This window comes from Falco peregrinus, chromosome 5, assembly GCF_023634155.1.
Source record: "Falco peregrinus isolate bFalPer1 chromosome 5, bFalPer1.pri, whole genome shotgun sequence".
Classification (NCBI taxonomy): Eukaryota; Metazoa; Chordata; class Aves; order Falconiformes; family Falconidae; genus Falco; species Falco peregrinus.
In genome coordinates, this window is record NC_073725.1 from 72,113,480 (window position 1) to 72,136,102 (window position 22,623).

At 36.9% G+C, this 22,623-nt stretch overlaps 1 protein-coding gene across 8 annotated transcripts in view; it reads right to left on the bottom strand.

Annotated features, from left to right (window-relative positions):
• The window catches only part of CLEC16A (C-type lectin domain containing 16A), a 75,763-nt gene that overhangs the window by 16,305 nt on the left and 36,835 nt on the right, over positions 1-22,623 (bottom strand). For 7 of the 8 annotated variants that reach the window (XR_008747307.1, XM_055804576.1, XM_055804575.1 and 4 more), the window contains exons 16-21: positions 22,294-22,344; positions 19,940-20,068; positions 14,825-14,945; positions 3,543-3,694; positions 2,659-2,863; positions 1,173-1,343 (exon numbers count right to left, since the gene is read on the bottom strand). Coding sequence is in view for 7 of the 8 variants with exons in the window: in XM_055804576.1 (XP_055660551.1) it covers positions 1,173-1,343; positions 2,659-2,863; positions 3,543-3,694; positions 14,825-14,945; positions 19,940-20,068; positions 22,294-22,344 (829 nt within the window). In the remaining variant the exon portion in view is untranslated. Of the gene's footprint in view, positions 1-1,172; positions 1,344-2,658; positions 2,864-3,542; positions 3,695-14,824; positions 14,946-19,939; positions 20,069-22,293; positions 22,345-22,623 lie in introns of those variants that run through there. The other variant, XM_055804582.1, reaches the window with a different exon arrangement.

Sequence of the window (22,623 nt, forward strand, 5' to 3'; positions counted from 1 at the left end):
CTTTTTCTCTGGATTTGTATGTGCATACTGTAGAATTCTCAATTTCCTGGAATACATAGTTAAGTATGTGGTTGTTTCAATAAACTACCATGGTGCACCAACCCCATTATCTCCCCTGTCATCTCATAAAAAAAATAATAATAATTAGGAGAAGAAGTCACTTGTTATGAACACAAGCACACTCAAGAGAAGATTGATTCTGAAAGAGTAACACTGTCATCTTTTCAACCAAACCTTCTCCATGCAAGTCAAGTCAAATAAGGAAATATATTCCCATCATACAACATACATTTGTCTTTTGAAAAGCTTGACCGTTCAATAATGACAAATTCAATACAAATACATTTATGATTTCTGTTCCCTAGACTCAGGACTTGGGAAGCTGAGCTCTGATTTAGTCCTGAGGCAGAACATCTGCTTTTCAAGCAGGGCATGTGAATCACCGAATCAGATTTGAAAAGAAATGCTGAGTTTTGTGAAATTACTGGCAGCCAGCAGTAACAAGATTGCACCTTTTTGTATAATACAGAAAAATTATGTACTTTCAAGCAGTACAAGATTCAACTTTAAAATGACTCAATCCAAAAGGAGAAAAGTTTACCATCTAGAAAGAAAACTCTGCAGAGAAGCCAATTTGTAAAACAGACAATAAGGAGACAACAAAGCAAAAAGCTCATTGATTTAGAATCGTTCCTTTAACCCCAGTTCCAAGCTAATGTTTTAGGAGTAGCTGTGGCCTTTTTGTGTCTTGCTAACTTTAAGGTAAACAAAGCAGTGCACAGTATTCCAGTTATTGTTACAAACTGGCAAAAAAATTATCACATCCAAATTAAAGGAGGAACTATGCACAACTGACAGGTGTGTTGCAGAAAAACTGAGTACGCGAAAAAGATTTAAGTGAACTCAATTTGTAAGGGAAGGCAAAGTATCAATACACTTTCAGTGTATTTGGGGAAACAGTCACGGATGTATTGCTCACAATGTACCTGGAATACATATCCAGTATTACTTGTTTCTCTAGGGGGAAATTTTTCCCATAAGCTTCACCCTGGAGTTTGCATATTCAGAAACATATCACAGTAATCTTTCAACTGCTTATGCAAGTTACAGTTTGGCTTTTGCAGAAACAAATCACAAAGCAAAAATTGCTTCTTAACAAATGCTAATCTTACCTGGAACTTTGTCAACAGATGCAAAAACAGAGCGCTGCACTGTAGGATCACTACTACCACGTCGTGAATGATCATAAAATCTAAATGGAAGGTGTTGGGCTGTAGCTGCAGAGCTGTGTCCAAAACCCATAACAACTTCAGTTGAAGGCTGAACAGGAAGATCCAGGAGAGCTATGTTTAATCACAATTGATAATTTTTGTTACTCAAAAATACGTAAAAGAGCAAGCAGGTGAAAATAAAATTGATAGTTTGCTCAGGATCTTTAAACTAAACCAGACTGATTTACATAACTGTCCTGCATTTACCTCTTAATTATGGTTACAATTGCATCAGAAAAGAAGATAGAGAACATTTCTGGCAACCTTTTCTACCACTGCTGTCCACCCCACATTCACACTACGGAAGCCTCAGAATACAGTGGAAGAGACAAAAAAAGGATTACAATAAGCTCAAAGTCATTCATTAGTTAACACTGAACACTGCAGAAAGCCATTTAAAAAGATAATCTGCTTTAAACTGGCAAAAAACCCCCCCATCAATAAAAAGGCCTTTGCATTACCATTACCTAAAACTTTAATACTGAAAGGCCTGTATTAACCTCAAACTTGCTTTAACATGAAGCAAGCCATAAAAGAAGAAATACCTATTTTGTAAACTCAAAGCATAAAAGTTTTTACTTGGCTTCTTACAGAACCATAAGACACTAAAATAATCTTAACCCATCTATAATTTTCTGGCCAACTCAATTTTAATACCAGCTATGACACTTTTTCACAAGTCTGACTGGTTCATTATTGTTCTTGGACAATCCAAGTAACTGTGATAGCTGCTGTCCTTTTTCATTTGCCCACCTCTTTTCCTCTCTATATTTCAATTTTCTTTTCCATGCTCCCCAATTCACTCAGTTTACTAGTAAGCTTCAATCTATTCTTCACTCACTTAAGTAATATTTTAATCACTTTTTGATAGTTATTCAAATTAACACTTTCCTTCATCTCTGCACATGCATTTCCTCCAAACACAGAAATATTTCTGCTGATACTCCACTTAACATTTTGGATTGTCCATCATCACCACATCTAAGCATTAAACATCATCATCAACACCATGAGGGTACCATTCAACTCAGGACTTGGGTAAGCTGAGCTCCAATTTAGTCCTGAGGCAGGAGAACAACTGCTTTTTAAGCAGGGCATTTGAATTTTGAATCGCTGAATTGCATTTGAAGAGAAATGCTAAGTTTTGTGAAATGACTGGCAGCTAGCGGTAACAAGACACAATTCTTTTTCATCCTTTCTTTGATGTGTCTATCATTAAATATGAAAAAACATATTTGACTCCAACAAAAATCCATTGCTTGGAAACTAGACACTGGTTTACAGTTTTCTGTGGCACACCACTACTTAAGATTTTTCTAACGTATGTTACAGAATGTCTTGCTGTATCATACAAGTCTTGTTAGAATCATGGAAAAAGTAACTTCACCTGCTATTCTCTGCATTTTCATACGCCGAGCTTGGATACGGCCTTTTGCAAGACGTTGTTTTGCAATAATGCAGCGAATGTGATCAGAAAAAATAAATGTAGCTTGAAGGATGGGGAAGGGCTTAGAATGAGGACTTGAGGCAGGCTTGTGAATTATTATGTTCAGAGCTCTACTGTCATCCTCTACTCCCGTCACTTGCATATCCTAAAAAGAAACAGAAGGTAAGTAGCTAATGAAAAAAGTTAGCATTTTCGAACTACAGATTAAACATCAACATTAAAAGAAAACCCTATGAATCCTCCACTACAGCTCCTGAACAACCAGCTTCTGTGTTTTAAAAAAATGCACATTAAACACAATCTTTGATATAGCTCTTCAGAAATTAGTACTCGTAGAGATTAAGTCAGTTTTAAATTCAATTAAGATATTTGAGCATAGTGATTTTTCAGGACATACAAACAGTGCTGACTAAGGCAAGAAGAGAGATATAAAAATGAGACAATCTTCTTAAAGCTTTTAAAATCAATTAGGTAAGCACACATCATTTTTAAGTTACAACATGTTATCTTCCTTACCCATAAGGAAAGTGCTTGGGACTTAATACTAATCGTATATGACTTCAGTGTTCAAATGAACACAGGCCAATATATACTGGGGAAGTTACCTCATTTTCAAGTGTGGCTCTAGTTAGCTATGTTAACTTCAGGAAACCAGAAATAATTTAAACAGCAGGAACTAGAAAAAAAGACTAGTAACAGAAGAAACAAGTAAGCGTGGTACAGAGCTTAAATATATAAGCTAATATTGGTATTACTATTTATCCAGCATAAATGTAGAGTTTTAGCTGAGAAAAAGTAACCACCCAGATTAAAATTTCTCTTACCTGCAAAAGACCTGCAAATTTAACGACACCCCATCCAAGTCTGGCAACATCTGGCTCAACCAAACTCATCTGGTAAATATCCACAGCCAGGAATCTTTGAACTTGACCCCCATCTTTTGTTATGACTGTACAAGCAATTAGATCGCTGTTATCTGAAGGAAGAAAGGAAAAAAGTTACATAGCTACTGAAGTTAAGGATTCTGGATTTTGGTTGTTTCATGTAACAAAATATTAATATATAAAAGTGTAATCATTTTTACAACACTTGTTTAAAGTTATATGTTAAAGAAAACCCCTTGAATATTTTACATTTCCCTATCATTTATAATTACATAGAAAGGGCAGAATAACAACAGTGATTCAGGTATCTTACAAGTTAGGTATAAGATGTGTACTATATGCACCTTGCTTTCTCTTACCACCTTCATTACCTTTTAGTATAAAAAGTCATTTCATTTCAGGGGTGAAATTGCAACAGTGCTGATTTTTCTCACTAAGAGGACATCTCAAAGAGTCTTGTCGAAAGTCCACAGATAAGAGTCCTACACCACTGCAGGTAATTACATCCACCTCATTATAATCTTAGGCTCTATTCTGACACAAGTTACACACAGGTCTAAAACCTGACTATTCTGACTGTTGGAAGCCTTTCCACTCCATGGACTCGCCAGGTAAACTCTATCAAGTTTTTGCCAATATTTGTTATGTGAGGTGACATTTGTTTCCTTTACCCACCCATTTTATGAATATATGAATAAACATATCCACACTCAACCACTATTCTAGGACCCCTCAAACAAGCCTCAAAGTACAGATCTCAGGTAGTAAATAAAAAAAACCCAAAAACATTCCCTGATCTTCCTGTATCTCCTCACAGCACCTGTTCTAGTTCAAACCCATCATTCTTGAAAATTGACTAAGTCACCTTCTTACCAGCTGAGGTCTACTGAGCACCCTATAACTGACACCGACACCTCCTAGCAGACCTTTGCTTATCTTACAAATTTATACTTTCATTCACATACTTAATACACACAGGTTTTTCCTCTCTGTCATCTAGTACAATTTGTAGCAAGTAAAAGATTCTGTGACCACACATGCTGTCCTACTGGTTTATCATCTTTGCAATTCTAAATGGTACTCCACAATTTGATGGATTTAGTCAGCTAAGTTGCAGCATTTTAACTATTTCCTGCAAAAGTTTTGATTAGGTTTTGTTTAGTTGTGGTTGTTTTCTTTTTTTTTTTTTTTTAGGGTAGAAACCATACTATGTGAAAGCACCGAGTTCTGTATTTTGCTTCTATCATAGCCATTCTCCTTAGCATTGCTAAGGCATTGATAGACAGCATCTGGAGTTACTTGTTCAAACAGCCTTTCCTAAAATGAGGGTTCAATGCTATAGGAATCAATTGCTGTTAATTGCTGCTTTTCCCCTCCTCCTATTCCACACATACATACTACTTTTAAGGATGCTATATTTCCAGACATGTGTCTACATACTGAAATCAGTTTGATAAAAAAACTAAAACTAAAAAAATTAGCTAAATGGACAGGAATGAGGCTCCAGGTTATACACAAAATAGTAAAACTTAAATTTACTTGTCCAAACATCTAAACAAGTAGTTAACACTGTATTTCATGCTAGAAACATATGTGGGATAGATACAAGTTACAAGTGGAAGCATACAGCTCTTTGCAGTGGCAGGTCATACAACCAGGGACAACAGCCACAAATTACGGTTTGGGAGGTGGAAGAAATTCTTTTGTGCACAATACGGCACAGCAGGTTAGCCAAAAAAGTTGTGGAATTTCTATCACCACAGGTTTTCAAGTTTAAAAAACCCCAAAACAAACACTCCTTCCAAAACCAGCCTCCTCTTCCCCCCCAAAAACCCCACATACCACAACCAAGAGGTCCCTTCCAGCTAACCTGAAAGACCACAACAAAAACTGACACGAAAATTAATTAAAAAAAAAAAAAAAACAACAAAAAACCAAAACCAAACAGAAAGCTCAGTACTTCCAATAATAGTTTAAAGAATACCTGGGAGGCAGGAAGATTTTAATCCATACATAAATAGTACACCATACTTAAACAGTACAAATGGATAAGAAATTTAATACAGGGCCAGGTCTAATAGACAAAACCTACAAATGGCAGCTGTTCCATGGTGAAAATAATTGATAAAAATACACAACTGGTAGCTCTTTCCTACTAGGACAAAATTTTTAATCAAGAACTAACATTTTTCTAGAAATACACTTCGGTTCAAACAGAACCGGCTTCAGAGGAAGTCATGTGTAATGCACAGGATACATGCAATGATTTTTTTTCCAAGCCACAGAACCAGAACAAAACAAAACAAAATTCCTATGAATATAGCCATTAACTGAGAAGGAATTAATTCTCAAACAGTTGGTATGACTAAACAAGGATGGGTTTACTATATGGCCAGTCTTTATACTGCATACAATTTTATAGCAGATACCTTTTTTGAAGCAGTTTTAACAACAAGCATGTTAGTGTTACCAAGCCCTGAAGGCTTTCAGCAACGCGTTTTGAACAGGACTCTAGAACATGTCTCATTTCTTAACTTGGGACTCTGTATTTATTTATTGCATTTTTCATTCTCTAATCCAATTAGTCCATCCATCAACATATTTGGTTGATATAAATTCCTGGAACAGCCCTATTCTTCTCAAGACCTGAAATAACTGGATTTGGACCTCCCTAAACATACAATGTGTGAGGTTGCTGAATTTTGTAAATAATCTATCATAAGATTCTTAACATATAGGCCACAACAACGGAGTTGTGAAATTCTCAAATACTTGTTTTTTCCAGTATTTATACAGTTTTTAGTGCAACAACAAGAAGACTTAAATACTTTGAATTACTGCTGTACAAATTCTACTGTCTGACTACAAAAACCCAGTACTCAAAGAACTCAAAGGACAGAAGTTGTTTTCCAGAGCACAAAGGTTTCATTTTAGATCTCAAAAAAAATTAAAGCATTACTGTAGAACTTTATCAAAGAACAGAAAGGAAAATTACTCATTTATTAGGCAACTGTTACAGGAATCTTTTGAGTTTATACAAGTGAATGTACCACCTTTACATGACTGTTTTTAGTTAACAGCTGCTGAAGGGTTGTAGGCTACAGTCATCCTTTATGACAAAAACAGAAGAGAATGCGGTTAAACGTGTTTCCAGTGAACTGATCTGAAAATACTTACAGCCATGCTACGTAACAGATATGCAACCACATAGACGAAAATTTCAAGCCTTGTAAACTCCAGTACTATTGAAATTTGATCTGGGGATTAAAGTGAACCACAGATTGAATGGCTCACCGATGCAGCACTGCTAAACAAAATGTTTTTGACAACCTATGTTTTGGCCATGTTGTTGAACAGTTTAAAATGTTTTTTTTCTGTTATTCTTCACAATAAACAGCCCTCTTTCAGAGAGGCTCAGAATTACTTTCTCACTATGTTTGCCAGCTCTCTTCTGTCCAGTAGAAAAGTCAGAATTCCAGTGTGCATACTGGTCCCTCCTCTTGGTCAGGACAGGATGCCACCACCCTTCTCGAGCAGGGTAGACTCTTTCCATGAGGAACAGCAGAAAAGAGCAGTAACAGCTGCTAGGAGTAACTTGAAATCTCTGTGCTTGCAAGAAATGCTAACTACTTTCAAAGAAGAAGTCTTCTTTAACGCATTTCTCAACACCCATTTCAGATAAAGAAATGGGTCTCAAAGGCAGTTTTAATACTAAAGACTTTTTATAGAAGAAAAAGACTACGTTAAGATTTACTGCATAAAAAGAAAGATTCAGGAAAAAGGCAGTGAGGTTTAAGATGACTTTGGAAAGAGGGAAAAAATATGAGTTGAGAAGGCAAGACAAATTGAGGAGAAACCCAGGGCACACATTGCAGAATGTAAACCAAAGGACAAGTCATGTTAAACATCATTTGAGTTGCAGGTTTTATTACCTCCCCACAGTGAAAATCTCTTACTAAGCTACAGAAGGAAGCTTTCATTTACCTAGGCTGTTTATGTCCAAATTAAATGCTACTTACACAAATAAACTGAATTAAGTTTCATTTTCTTGGCTATACTGTACTGTATATGTTCACTGAACAGACCTGCAAAGTAACTGGATAAGGACTCAATTAGGAAGTTATATTCCTTGGAAGATATTTACTAGAAGAAAAATGTATATGCCCTACAATAAAGCCTCTTATTAAGAGGCTTATGAAAACCTGTTTGTAGAGACTAAAGAAGATGAAGCCAGTGGTATCCAATAACAAGACAAGAAGTGCTGAGCACAAATTGAAACACAGGGAACTCCACAAAAACATTGTGGTGGGAGAAACCCAACAAAAACCCACTTTTTTTTTTATTGTGAAAGTGGTCAAACACTGCAACAGGTTGCAAGCAATGCTGCAAAATCTCCACTGCTGACAACATGCAAAACCTGACTGGTGAGAGCCCTAGGCAACTTGCTCTAGCTGACCCTGTTTTGAGCAGAGGGGCTAGACTAGATGACCTCCTGAGGATCCTTCCAATATGCATTCTAAGATAAAATTTCCTCAGATCTTATTAAAAAAAACCAACAACCCACAATGTTGACTATGATGGCCTTTATAAAAGCTGTATATTTGATGGAGACAGAGTGAACAAGGTGACTTAACTATAACATTTCTTTGTTCATAGTGTAATTTATTTTTTTTTTTACTTTTTTCAGTTTTAGCAAAGAAATAGAAGTTTCAAAGGTATTACTATTTACCTCTTAACCATAAGATTTAAAACATTGTCACTAACAGGATCAGCAGCCTGAAACCAAGCACGGAGGCCGTTAATTTGAAGCTGCTATTGAGCTTCACTGAAACAGTGAGCTACTGAACAAGATTAGAAAAGCCACCTACAGAAGAAACCTACAAACTCACATGCAGCCTAAGGCAGGCAGTTATCACATAATACGCAAGTGCTTCAAAACTATTTACAGTAAAAACCAATATTGACAAGTAACAGTATATATCATTCTTGTAGCAGCATACCCAGCAGCATGGAATGAATCTTCTGTGGAACACCTGACTCATTTCTAAATGTACAGTCACATACAGTGCTGACAACCTTGCAACTACACTTAAAGGTTTACCATGAACATCAAAATATTAAAATGCTTCTCTACATGAATATTTAACCTTTCTCATCAAGTTTCCATAGAACACCAGCATTGTATTCAGAAAAAAAGCCATTTTGATAAGGTGAGTTTTGCAGGATTTTTCAAAATCAAAACAGCTGTGGAAATAATTACTGGATCTTGTTAACCTCTACTCCTTCTTGACACTGTACATATATGAATGAGCACAACCACTGGAGGCATCTCAGTGTTCAGAAAAAAAATTAAAAAGCATTGTAATGTGGATAGAGGAAGATCTGTTAAATCAAAAATATCTCCCAAGTGATAACTAAAAAAGGCACACAATTATAATTTTTGGGGGTCACATTTTGCCAACTGCTAAGTCTCCTCCCAAGATATGGTACTTATGCAATAGCGTGTATCCCATATGCTTTATGCCAAAATGCTGATATTCTCTGGTCTCTCTTTGGCAATGAAGAGACATGAACTGGAAACTATGTCCTCATGCTATCATACACACTATGTCACTGTACTACCCCAATTCAGGTAGTTTAAATAACAATAGCAGTAATAAGCAGTATAGAAAGTGTTACTAATCAAAATACATAAACTGATGCACACATCAATGCGGAACTTCACTCAAAGGCCCCCATGAATGCAGAGTATCTGCCAGAAGCCTTAAAAATATTAGAACTAAAAAAAATAATCACAAACCAACTCTGGATGACTCTGAGCAAAGAACACAGTGTTGTAGGTGGGAAGAAGCAATGGAGGAAAAAAGGTAAATGTCCCAAGGAAAAGGTTAAAAAAACCCCACCAAAAACAACAGAACATAACAGGGAAAAAACAGCTAACACCAACCCCATAGTCATGCATACTCAGCAAGCCACTTACTAAAAAGAAACAGTATCAATTTGCTGTGAGGATCAGATCCAAATATCTGTATCTGTGCTACACAGTATTATTTTAGCCATTTACTGACAAGAAAATCTCCTCCCAAAGAAACACCTGAAACATGACCATATTTTGTGGGCACAGATACCAGTGCCATTTCTTCAGAACACTACTAATGCCTGTCAACTTGACATGAAGATGGTATAAGTCTATGCCTTTCTAGCTAACCAGGAAAGAAAAGTCTTTTGAAGCCAACATATGAAACTCCATGTCAGGCACTGATTGTTCAAAACATATTCTGACTCAAAGACAGGAGTCTGACCCAACAGGAGGGCTTTTTACAGCCCTTTTCATTTTATTTCAGTTTTTGGAAACAGGCTAGAAGTCTGTTCAAAATTTTGAGATCCCAGACTGACTGACTCCCTCTTCAGATAAAGGCTGTTTTCACCAATAGCGGGGTAAGCAATAAGGTTAACTGAACTTCTGTAACTCTGCCAGCTGTGGAAAAAAAATGTTTACTAATAAATGCTGGAATATATGGAAAGACCCAAGCTTTGAAAAATCCATGGCTGTAATTACATGTTGTGGTCCCAAAATCAAGACTAAAACCTTCTGTGAAAAGATCAGAAAGCAGTGAATACATTAATGCACAGAACTGCCATCATTATGTGGATACTCTGTATTTAAACTTAAATATGTAACAGCACACATAAGGAATAGTACAACTGTAATACTCTTCAAGAGTGTAACACTTCTTACTACAATGTACTGTTTATAAAGTCTGTTATCTGCACTAGAGGTTTACTAAACAGTATCTCAGGAGGCAACTGGATCTACCAAAGTATCTCTGCAAAAGGTTCAGGTTTAACACTGATGTAACCTGTAACAGCTCCCATCTGTCCAAAGAATACAAACACATACACTATCTGTGCGTTCAGACATTTTGAAAGTCCTACATCAATCCTTCTGTCTTCTGACTTATGTCAGAAAAAACTGGTTTGGTAGTTAACCCCTGGTTGGTAAAAAAAGCACTGATCTTAATTCTTAATTAAAAAAAATAAAATCAGCTCAAGTTAACTACTAAATTTCTACAAGACATTTAGAAATGTCTAAAGGGGGTGGTGGGGGGTGGTGGGAATAAATATCTTTTCAAACATTCCAGTAACACACAATGAGCAGCAGGGATGCATGTACTTAATTTTGAGTGACATGTCCCCTTCCAGGAGAAGCACTTTAGAGAGTTTTTTTTCTGTACAGTTAAACTCAGTTGCTGAAGTCTACACTAATGAGAATTTGGTTTTCTACCCCAAAGAAGGATGGATCTGCTGTCCCAAATTCTGTGTGTAATAAATTGTAATTGCTATTTTCAGCAAGTTCTTGGTTTTGTAATCAAAAAGCTACCAGCATATGGTAATATGCTTGATTCAAATTGCATTACAAAAAAATTAAAGTGAGTGTAGCCTGACAGATTCTTACCTACAAGATGGTTTCTAAGCACTATTCCACATTTGAGTCTTTCTGCTTTTCTACTGCAGTTGTAAGCCTTCTTGAATGCTTTTTAACACATCAAGTGATAAACAATGTAGTTAAGAATTTGATATTGTTACTATAATAATTTTGAAAACAATAAAATATTCATTGTAGAACAGTCTGCTGATTTAAAAGACAAGCTAGAAATCACTAGCTAGAAATCCATGAGCTCTTCTAAAAAACAGAGCACTGGGAAAATACAATTTAGCAAAGGTGTTGGGAGGACTATCAAGCAATAAAATAGCTTACTTCATATGAAACTGTCATGCAGGCATCTGTGCTGCCTTCCATTAAGAAAGCAGAAAAGCACAAGTAAGTAGCCTGACTCAAAGAAAAAGCACCTCCAGTCCTTTAAATGAATCAAAGCTAAATAAGGATTCAGTCAATCCTGGTGTTGTTCTTTACTTGAAATACCACCATTTACTTTCTCAAACAGCTTAATGTTGACAAGGAGAATTCTAATCTTCTTATCTAAACCACACGTTTTTTAAACTTAATTTTTATTTTTAACTTGAGTTTATGCTTGTTAAAGAGTGGAAAGGATAAAGCCTTCTGAAAATTAAAGTGAGTTACCAGATAAACTATTAAAAAAAGATTCTCATATAAGGGTGCCTAGAGGTCCAGAACACTGGTTCCACAGGTAGGGCAATGGAACGTGTTTTTCTTCCCTAGTTATATTTGCACATGTGCAAACACATATCAATGTATACACATATTAACAAATGGCAGCTTCGTGCACATACATACAAGTACCACGTGACAAGCAGTTCAGTACCATTGTTGCCTTCGTTCACATTGGTCAGTATAAACATGTATTTTAAGTTAATGATGGTACCACTGAGGACTATATATGCCTTAAAGCAGCAAATGAGTTTAAATCTAATAGGGTGATGTTCTAAATCAACAGTACAATTTTAATTTAATACAACTTCTTTAGTAAAACCTCACCTTTTATAGTAGGTATTACATCTTTGTATTTTAGAACACTTCATTCAAATTGAAGCAGATAATTTTGATGCTAGTAGGTCTGGGGGGTTTTTTACATCCTTTCTCTATACAGGCTCTTTTAATCGTTTATATCTAGCATCCCACACTGGAAGCAGGAAACAACGTTGGATACCATTACACATAAAGGGCATGAACTACTTCTGTAGCAATTAATCTGGCATCATGGACATGTAATAAAAATCACAAACAATTATACAATACAGAGTGAAGTATTAATAATCTATGGTCTAAACTACATGTTCCAAGAAAAGGATACCTTGTGTTCTGTGTAAAAGCAACTGCCTTCGGAAAGTCATGAATAAAAAGACACCTGCAATGAACTGCACAATACCAGTGACAGAGTCCACTAAATTTTATAATAAGAGTGATCAGCATTTCTCTAGACTAACAGATAAGCAAGGACAAAAGGTGCTCCTTTTCTTCTTTTTGCAGGGTTGGGAGGAGGAATAAATAATACTTAGAAACAGTATTTCAATCAGATCCACCTTTTGTTGGGTATATTCTTAAATTAACTTTATAATCACATTTCCAGTTAAGAAAAACAGGTTTTTTCCACTAGAAGCTGATTCATTATTTCATCTCACCCTCTGAAAAAGAGCCAACATTACAATAAATACCTAAATGATTTGAATAGGAAACTGAGTTAATTCTGTATTACCAATCCTTTAGCAAGTCAACAGTAACTATACATTTTGGACATCTTTTTTTTACCTGACAGTTAATAACTGCATAATGTAATTAACAACAGCTTGTGCTTTCTCTTTGGGAAAGACCAAAAGTGATGAGTTTGCATTAAGCTCATTCCATGTAATTCACCAAACCAAAACAATACCAATAGAACAGGACAGAATACTTCTTAAAATGTGTTCTTCAAGTTGCATTTTCCCTGTATATTTTCTTAAATCTTTTAAATAACACAGAAATTCAACAAATGGGAATTGTGATGACTCAACTGTCAAGTCTTCCACACCATCAAATGTGTAGCTACCAAAAATGCAAACACTGGACTGATATCTTGGCATCTTCTCACCTACTGTAGCCTAAAATTCCCATTTACTTAGTAAAATGTTGTGCGTACCCTATAGCTTGTGCAATTTTACAAGTTCAGTTAACAGCAATAGCATTCTCTCCACATTTACAGATGAGTTTATTCTCATTCTAAGCTGCATGGCTTGGGCTTTATGGCAGAGGGAGTATCCTCTGACATTTTCAGTATTTCAAGCAAATATATTTTCAAACAATTAATGATTTTTAGTAATTATAAAATATAAGGTATTTATTTGCTTAAGGTTTAATCTGGATGTTATCCATTAAGCAGCAGCTCTGATATCACAAAACTTCTGCTTAGCTCACTTGATTTCAGTGTTTTCCCCTTCACTCAGATAATTAATATTCTTGATGGACTTGATGCACAAAAAGGTCTCGGATACTGGACATAATCTTCTAACACCTACTAAGGCAACTAGGGTAACCGCTTTAGTTGGAGTAAGATCAACAAGCACTTACTCAGAGAATCAAAGAAAATTAACATCTAAAACATAAAGCATTTTTTCCCCTTCTTTTGTAAGAAAAAGAACCTTCACAAATTAGAGCCCTAGGAAATACACTCTCTATTTTAGCAATCACATGTCCTCTAAAGCTATGAATGGTACCTGCAAGTTCTTAATAAGGTAACTGCCTGAACAAAAGTTAAATACTTATCAGCTGACACCAATATGTCAAATTCTTCTAGGTCTTGATTATAAGAAATGAATTAACGGTATTTATATTATCATGCACCTTCTTTTAAATCCTAGCCTACAAGCACACTTCTGTACATATTTTAAACCTTTAAACAAAACCCTAATGTCTCACACCAGTAAGATTCACTTAAAACATGACAAGTTATTGTTTCATAAAAATGTCAGTGCTGGAGACAGTAAAATTACAGCTTTATGATTTAGGCCAGAGTTAGTCTAAAAGCTGTACTGTTTAGTAACACGAGGTCATCTAGAGATGTATATTTTGCTGTTAAATGAACACAGGTATATTTAATTTGCAGACAAAGAGCATACTTCATGATTCTGTTCCTTCCAACTTTTGTTTCTTCAGTACAGAGAGTGCAGTAGTACTCCATGACACTGCAGAAAGAAGGACTTGGTCTTTACTTCGTAAGAAGTACTACTCAATATCAAAAGGTTATTCTATACATTACAGACTGACTCCCCTTGGGAATAGCTCAGCATCCGCTTCAGCTATAGCAGTAGACCCTTCCACACACCGACTTTAAAATGATGGAAGAGATGTGAAGAACAACTCCTCCAGGGTAGGGCAGGGGGACACGATGACAACCAAATCTCATTATTGGTAAAACAGTGCAGTGATGCTGTTGGAGTAATTATCTCCAGTCTCTTGAAATTCATGACTGCTTTAAGCGCATTTTGAATAGGTGAAAACAGAATCCTAGGATCAGTTAATTTAGAAAATTAACATACCAGGAAATGAAATAAAGGACTCTGAATCCTTTATGTGCTAATCTGTAAACCCTGGTATATTTATTCACAGTTTCTTTTAAAAAGCCACAAAACCCACAAGTTATCCAAATACAATAGAAGACAAACTTCATAAAGTCATCCTTGGTAAAAAAAAAAAAACAAACAACACACCAAAAAGCCAGCAATTTGTACATGTCATACAGTGTTTGGGAAATTGAGGGACTACTTACTCAAGTCAAGAACATCATCTGTCTTTATCAGATCTTCCTCCCTTGTGAGTGGTAACTGAGTTTCTGGCTCATCTCTTAAGTGCAGCGATAGTGAACGGAGCATAAAGAAAACTCTGATTGCCTTGAGAAATTAAAAAAAAATATTGCTGCACTCAGTACTCGATATTTTAACAGAATCTTATAAATGTATATTTGCTTTTACAACCCCTGAGTTTGTTGTCACGCAGTAAATATACTTTTTAAATTGAGAAAGCAGAACTTAATTTTCAAGTAAGTTAAAAAAGGATATTGAAGAAATCGAGACATAACTATTTATTTTCAATGAAGCAGAAGCAGCAGAGCTTTTATCCCACAGGCACACTTACACAGATTGTGACTGACAGGCAAATGATTACAGGAGCTGTTCAAGCAAAACCCCCAATTTTTTCTTTTTAAACATTATTTTAAGACTGACTGTATTTACAGTACCTGTACACTACAGACAACCAATCTTCAGACGCTCTCATCTTTTGAACTTAAAACTGTCATAGCTAGCACACAGGCAGAGACCTTGTACTGGGTTTGCTTGGCAAGACTGTTATCAGGGTGCTACAGCAGTGGCTTCTGTGAGAAGATGCCAGAAGCTTCCCCCATGTCAAATGAAGCCAATGTCAGCCAGCTCCAAGATGAACCCACCGCTGGCCAAGGTTGAGCTAATCAGCAACAGAAAAAAACCCCAACATATCTGTGGCAGTGGGAGAGAGGAATGTGACTACATGAGACCAACAACTCTGCAGGCACCCAGGTCATTGCAGAAGGAGCGGGAGGAGGTGCTCCAGGTGCCGGAGCAGAGATTCCCCTGCAGCCCACGATGAAGACCATGGTGAGGCAGGCTGTCCCCCTCAGACCATGGAGGTCCACGATGGAACCAATCCCCACCTGCAGCCCATGGAGGACCCCACACCGGAGCAGGTGGATGCCCAAAGGAGGCTGTGACCTGTGGGAAGCCTGCACTGGAGCAGGTTTGCTGGCAGGGGTTGTGACCCTGCAGAGGACTCACGCTGGAGCAGTCTGTTCCTGAAGGGAACTGGAGCAGTGTGTCAAGAACTGCAGCCCATGGGAAGGCCTCATGCTAGAGAAGTTCATGGAGAATTCTCTCCTGTGGGAAGGACCCCACGCCAGAGCGGGGGGAAAGTGTGAGGAGGAAGGAGCAGCAGAAACAACTGTGATGAAGCAACTGTAACCCCCATTCCCCGTTTCCCTGCACTGCTCAGGGGGAGGATGCAGAGAAATCGGGAATTAAGCTCAGCCTGGGAAGAACAGAGGGGTGGGGAAGAGGAGGGTTTTTTTTCTGATTTGAATGCTAATAAACAAAGCTAATTTCTCCCCAAGTCGAATCTGGTTTGCCCATGACAGTAGCTCCCGAGTGATCTCCCTGTCCTTATCTCGACCCATGAGCCTTTTGTTATATTTTCTCTCCCCTGTCCAGTTGAGGAGGGGAGCGATAGAGCAGCTTTGGTGGGCACCTGGCATTTAGCCACAGTCAAGCCACTACAGGTGTCTACAAGTTTGAGATAAAACAGTGGGTATTTTTGATTTTAATTTGCTGTGTTCATCAACACTAACCACATGCAATACAGCATTCTTGGAGAACTTAATCTGTATTCTCAGGTCTACATAGGGGCAAAGCATTCTGAAAGCTGCACCAGTTCCGAGGAACTTCCAACAGATGCTTTGTGAAACTAATATTTTTGTTTTGATTTAGAAATTAATGACATATGTTATGCAAAGACTAAATAAAAGTGCCAATGAACAATTACCATTTTATTAGCCACATTTTGAGAGGCACCATTTATAATCCTCTTCCGCTACAAGAACTGTATTTTTGGTACAGCAAATGAAAAATCATTTTTATATTACCTCCAGTGTTTTGTTTTTTAAAACTCTTTCCTATGGAGTAATTTTGTGGCATACTGTAAATTAACTGCTGCCTTACAGTAAAAGCATCGAGTTCATGGAACAGCTGCAGTGCCCAGGAACTCCCAGATTGCAGGAAGTATTAGGAAAACCAAATCTAAACTGCTTTAAGGAAAAACCCTTCAGCCCTCTATTTTTAAAATCAACAGAACTGTGGCTCCCATGAACCAGAAATGTGAGTGCTTGTCCAGCTATCATACTGGTGATGCTTTCAGAAACTTCTGACAGAACAGGAAAGAAGAGAGGGAAGTGATGTATCTGCCTCTTCCAGGAACTGACACCAGAGCAGATGAATTTCATATGCTGTTGAAATCTAATAGGGCAATACAATTATTTGGAGCAATGAACGTCAAGGGTATCTAACAAAAATACAGTATTAATACTACCTTATGAATAAGAGTAGTCACTTTATAATGGGAGATGATCTCTCCTGTTTAGGCAGACTGCATTCTAATGTATTTGTGGATTTACTGAAATTAAGTAAGATTACTATAAAGTAGTTTTACTACCAGATGCTTCAAGAAGAATTCATGGTATTGAGTTTAAAAGCTTCCAACTTCAATCAGGAAGAGTAACAACCTTGCATTTTTGGTGACCCAAAAGTCAAACACAACAGTTGTGGGTTTTTTTGTTGGTTTTTTGATGGTTGTATGTTTGGTTTTTTTTGTGGGAGGTGGGTGTGGGTGTGGGTGGGGGGGTGTTGGCTTTGGGGGTTTTTTTTGTTAATACAGAGGGAAGCCATCACCCAGCCTGCTTTCACTTACTTTCCCCTCAATCCTCTCTCCCTCCTAGACAGACCATTGATTTTCCTTGCATATGTTCCCTATAAAACTAATGTCACCCATCTCCAACGTGTAATCGCATTTACTGCACAATTATCTACAGGAGTAGGAAAAAAACCTAGAACTTTAGCCTTTGCAAGAAAAAAAAGTAAGAACATCAGATGAAAAAGGAACTACACTGTGCTTCCTATAAGACCGATACCCCTCAGTCTGCTAGCAATAGCAATATAAATCCAAATACATGCAATTTGTGACTTCCTGTAACATTTTATTAGATCTCAATAAAACAGCAGAGCAGTTCAGTGGACTACAATTTTTTCAGCTGACTTCTGTTTTCTTGGTTAAGTAGGAACAAATATGAATTACTATCTACATTAAAGAGCTACACATTATGATGAAGTATACTTTGCACTGACTCCTTCACTGATATATACATACCATACACAAAGAAATAGCAGTTTGCAGGGAAACCTATCAGTATCTGATTACATTTCCATGAAATAGTGTTCTCGCAGGTAGTTCAAAACCTTCTCTCAAATTCTTTGCTTGCTGTGTGCTCAAAGGTGCAGAGTTCAACACCCATATTGTTTGTTACTTCCCAAATAAGCATGTAAATGAATTTGCATTATTCTAGGCAACTGGTAAATAGTATCATCTTTAGGACTACAGAAATCAGAAGAAGAGATGCAACCGAAAAGCAGTAACTGGACTATCAACAATTCAAAAGAGCATCTGATTCTGGGCAGAAGGCTTGATCAAGCAGTAGCAGCTGTTTTCAGAAAGCAACCCAACAACTAGTAGTCATTTTCATGTTTTAAGTCAGAGGGGTTGCCTGTCTGGATTTAGGAGATATGCCTTTGACAACTCAAGATCTGATTTCTGAGAGTTCCTTCTAAAGTTAAGAGGAAAAGAACTGCCACTTCAAGGGACCTTCTATAGCAAAAGAAGAAGTGAGAGCCTAAAAAGCTCTGATGTCTAACAGCTAAGAACTCATGATATAATCAAAGTATGAGACTTCTTCACTTACTAGTGAAATAAAACCCGAGAATGTTTTTAGAATCATACCATGGGATGCTCAGAATTGAATCACTACCCATTTGAAACTGTCAGAAAAAAGAAAAAGCCTCAGCAGGTTAAGTGGTAGCAGCAATGTCACAGCATACACCTGAAGTTCAGCATACTGTTATGGCAATTCAGCCTCAGAGAGGTAGCCTAGTTGGAAGAAAATAGCACTAAAACTTCTAGCACAATGTGATCAGGGGAAGGAGAACCAACAAGGAAACATTCTGGGAGCTCTTCTGATGAGAAAGATCTTTTCATCCCAAAAAATTAACAGAATATTTGTATTGATTTTTTAATTTCAACCAACAGAAGCCAAGTTATTCATTATTTAGCACATGAAAAAAACATGGAGCAGTCAGTTTCCATTAATGTGCATTTTTAAGTATCATTCTGTTAAAGCCTCAGAGAGAATTCTAGGAAGCATTTTTGCTTTTCAAGAACAACACTTTTAAAGTCAAGTCACAATACTTTATCAAACTTAACTTGCTGTGATAACAAAAATTATGTGACTTTTAATAAGTAAGGAATTGAGAAGTTTTCAGAAGATTCCCATAAATACAGGTTTTCTTCAAGAGTACTTGAATATACTTACACATACACATAAATGCAAAGCTACCTGAACAAAAGTAGTTTGCAAACAATAATGTTGTGCAGTAATATATCTTTTAACAGTTACTGACACTGTAATGCTTATAGGACACTGTCAACAGGGGCCAAGAACTGATCATTCCAAGAGTGCTGATACTGATGTGAATAACATCATTATCACCTCTATGAATTGTGGCAGTCATAAAAATAGATATTTTGCTATTTTTCTCCTCACTCTCAAGAACACTATCATGAATTACTTTAGCAAGATGAGCACTGCTGAGCAGAACTGTATTTTTTGCTACGTCTAGAAACACAAGCAGCATTAAGCCAGCCAGCCTTCCAGTGGAGATTCTACTACAGGAATATAATGAAAGAGGGACTGAAATAGCAGATCACGAAAGGAAACTGGTCATGTATTAATGAGTATCATCAAAATGTCTTTTTATGTAGATGTCTCTACAGCCTAAAAAACAGAACTCCGGCACAAAGCCATATTGACTATACACAAGAAACTGTAGACAAAGGTTTTTATACCTGGGACAGGTAAGTATTATATCCTCTACACACAGGCCTGTCTTCATCAAGTCTTCATAACTTTATGCATGATATTTCCTATCAAGAAGCTTCAAGCTTTCAAGGAAAAACATCTGTATTTTTGGAACTGTTCTTAAGCCTTTGGCATCATTCCGTCATAAATGAACCTAAGAAAAATAGTCTTACTCACTCTTCGTGTTCTTTCCACATCTCCACAAGGCAATCTTTTCACAAAATCAATACCAGTTAGTGGTGTCCCCGTTGGAGGCAGCAAGATTGAGGCATCCATCATCAAGTACTCTACATTCATGGGTTTAATCTATAAAAATATTTTAACATTGATTACTGTACAGAACAATATGCATTTGCATCTTCACTTGCAAATACAATTCACGGTTGTGAAGTTGAGGAAGGAATTGTTATAGAGTTCTGAGAATTTTTAACACCATCTTAAATTTTAAGCTCTTTACATGCAATCTCTATTTTGTATTTGCTCCTTGTTCCCCAACACACTGTTGAAGCTTCTATACTGAAAAAAAGAGGAAAGAACTCTGAAAGATTAGAGAAGAAAAGCTATTTCAGGAGTACTAAAAACCAAAGTCTGTCAGGTTTTATTTTCAGTTTTGACTCAAATTTGTAATTACTTCAATCACAAGAAAAAGTCTCCCCTATCTTTTCTCTTCAAGAACCCTCTAGTCTCTCATAACACATTAACTTTCACCAATTCCTTTCAGCTTTGCCACGAACAGAGTCTCTCCCTTACATGGTTGTTTATTTTGATGAATAAATGATGGGTGAAATATCTATCCTTCTGTACCTTTGGGCAATTTCATCCAAGTTCTATTATATACACACACACTGGAAAAACGAGCTTTTTTGCTAGAAAGCCAGCTGGAATGGCTAATACATACAAAAACCCTTCCTACAGCTTGTACAATATTCTGCATGGAAGAAAAATGCAGTCACATGGGCATTCCAAAATAGCCAACTGTAACTAGAAGCATTCCTGGCTACTTTGTAACAGTCAGATACTTTAGAAGCAACAGGCTGAAACAAGGTCCAGACTTTTCACAGTGCAGTCTTGAACTGCTGCCTTGCACACATACAAACTCAAAAACAGTCTTTAGCCAATTTTTCTGACCTCAGAACAATTAATCTTCAGCATCTACAATTAACAAATTCAATTAATGTTTAGAAAGATACAGAAATTTACATAGACAGCAGGAACAAATGAGAACACAAACCTAAAATTTGTAACAAGTAAATAACTACTTCAGATGCAATTCACATGAATGTATGCTGGTTTAAACAGCATTTTACATCATAAAGGTGAAGAATATTAAAAAAGGAAACTCAATTGCTGAAAGTGAAAATATTAAGGACTACAGTGCTCAATTTACTTGCTCCTCTGAACTTGCTGTCATCTATCATTAATGAAGACAACTTTTTCTTTCATTAGTCATCTGGACAGAGCAGGTATACTTCTGTCTCTGTAGAAGCTCTATATCATACTATTTGCACAAGTCATCCAACAGGACATTTGTGTTAATTAGCACTTAAATCAGCCCTCCCAGTAAATCATTTGCTATCTAACCAAATAACAGCACTCTAAACAAAACAAAGTTCAAGTTCTAGGGTATAGCTACGCATTTTATGGTAAACAAAAAAAAAAGAGCAGTCTCAGAAATAGATACAACAGAAAAACCTACACGTATACTGAACTTGCAACATAAAAGTGATGCTAGTATTGATGTGACTTCTCAAACCAAAAGCACAGTAACACAACTACTAAAAAATTAAATGCTTCACTGAATACTTCTATTATTTAGGCTGGTACGATACGTGCAAGATGCGTCCCAAATTAAGGCTTATTGCAACGCACCGACTGTAGCTTGAGCTTTTTCAAAAAGAAAACCATTGGCTGCTCATTAAATAAATGTGGAAAAAACCTTAACTGACTACCCAAAGTATTTTTATCTGAATTCTAACCCAAGAATTGAAACAGATAATTAGTTTTAAAATAAGTTTACAGGTTAGATATGAGCTGTCTGAGATTAAGTTTGGTAATCTGTTAAAACTTCCATATCCAGTACTGCAGCACAGGCTGTATCTCTCCTAGATGAGACAAAGGCCCACATATTTACTGCCTAGAACCCTCTTCTCTACTAGTAAGTAAAGTGGCACCACTCAAAACTGAAACTTTGCTGGACTTCAGAAAGATATAGGAAGATTTTCACAGTGCTCCATAACCAGAAAAAAAAAAAATCTGATGTCTCATTTCTCAGGATAAATTAATTTTTGCATACTCACTTTCAAAAAGTAATGGGCTTTTATTTAGTAAAGAGCTGTGAAATTTCACATAAATTATTTATTTAGGTGTAGACACAGCTCCTCAGAGACAAAAAAATAGTACTCACATCTTGTTATTCTACTCCCAGAAAGAAATATACCAGTGTTCTCAGTAGATCTCAATAAGTACTAGCTCTTGCTTTTGTGTTCTATCTGGGTTTGAGGATTTGGCCAAGTAGAAGAGGTGTCACTTACTGTCATACTCCGGTATTCATCTTCAAACATATCCAGAAAAATTTCTTCTCCCTTTCAAAAAAAGGGATATGGACATATCATGAATCCTTATGGCTATGGAGCCACACTGGTTGTTTTTGTTTAATTACGTACTGGGTGTTGCTGCCCAGGCACTGGTTGCGGGGCTCTGTGAGGGGAGGTGGGTGCCCCTGCAGCCCCCCAGCCAGGCTGCAGCGCCTCTGGGAGAACACATTTTAAGAAGGGAGAGGGATTCCTCTGCAGCCTGAGGAAAGGATCCCAGGTGGAGCAGGGATCGACACTGCTGTGTTGGAGCAGGTGGCTATGCCCTGA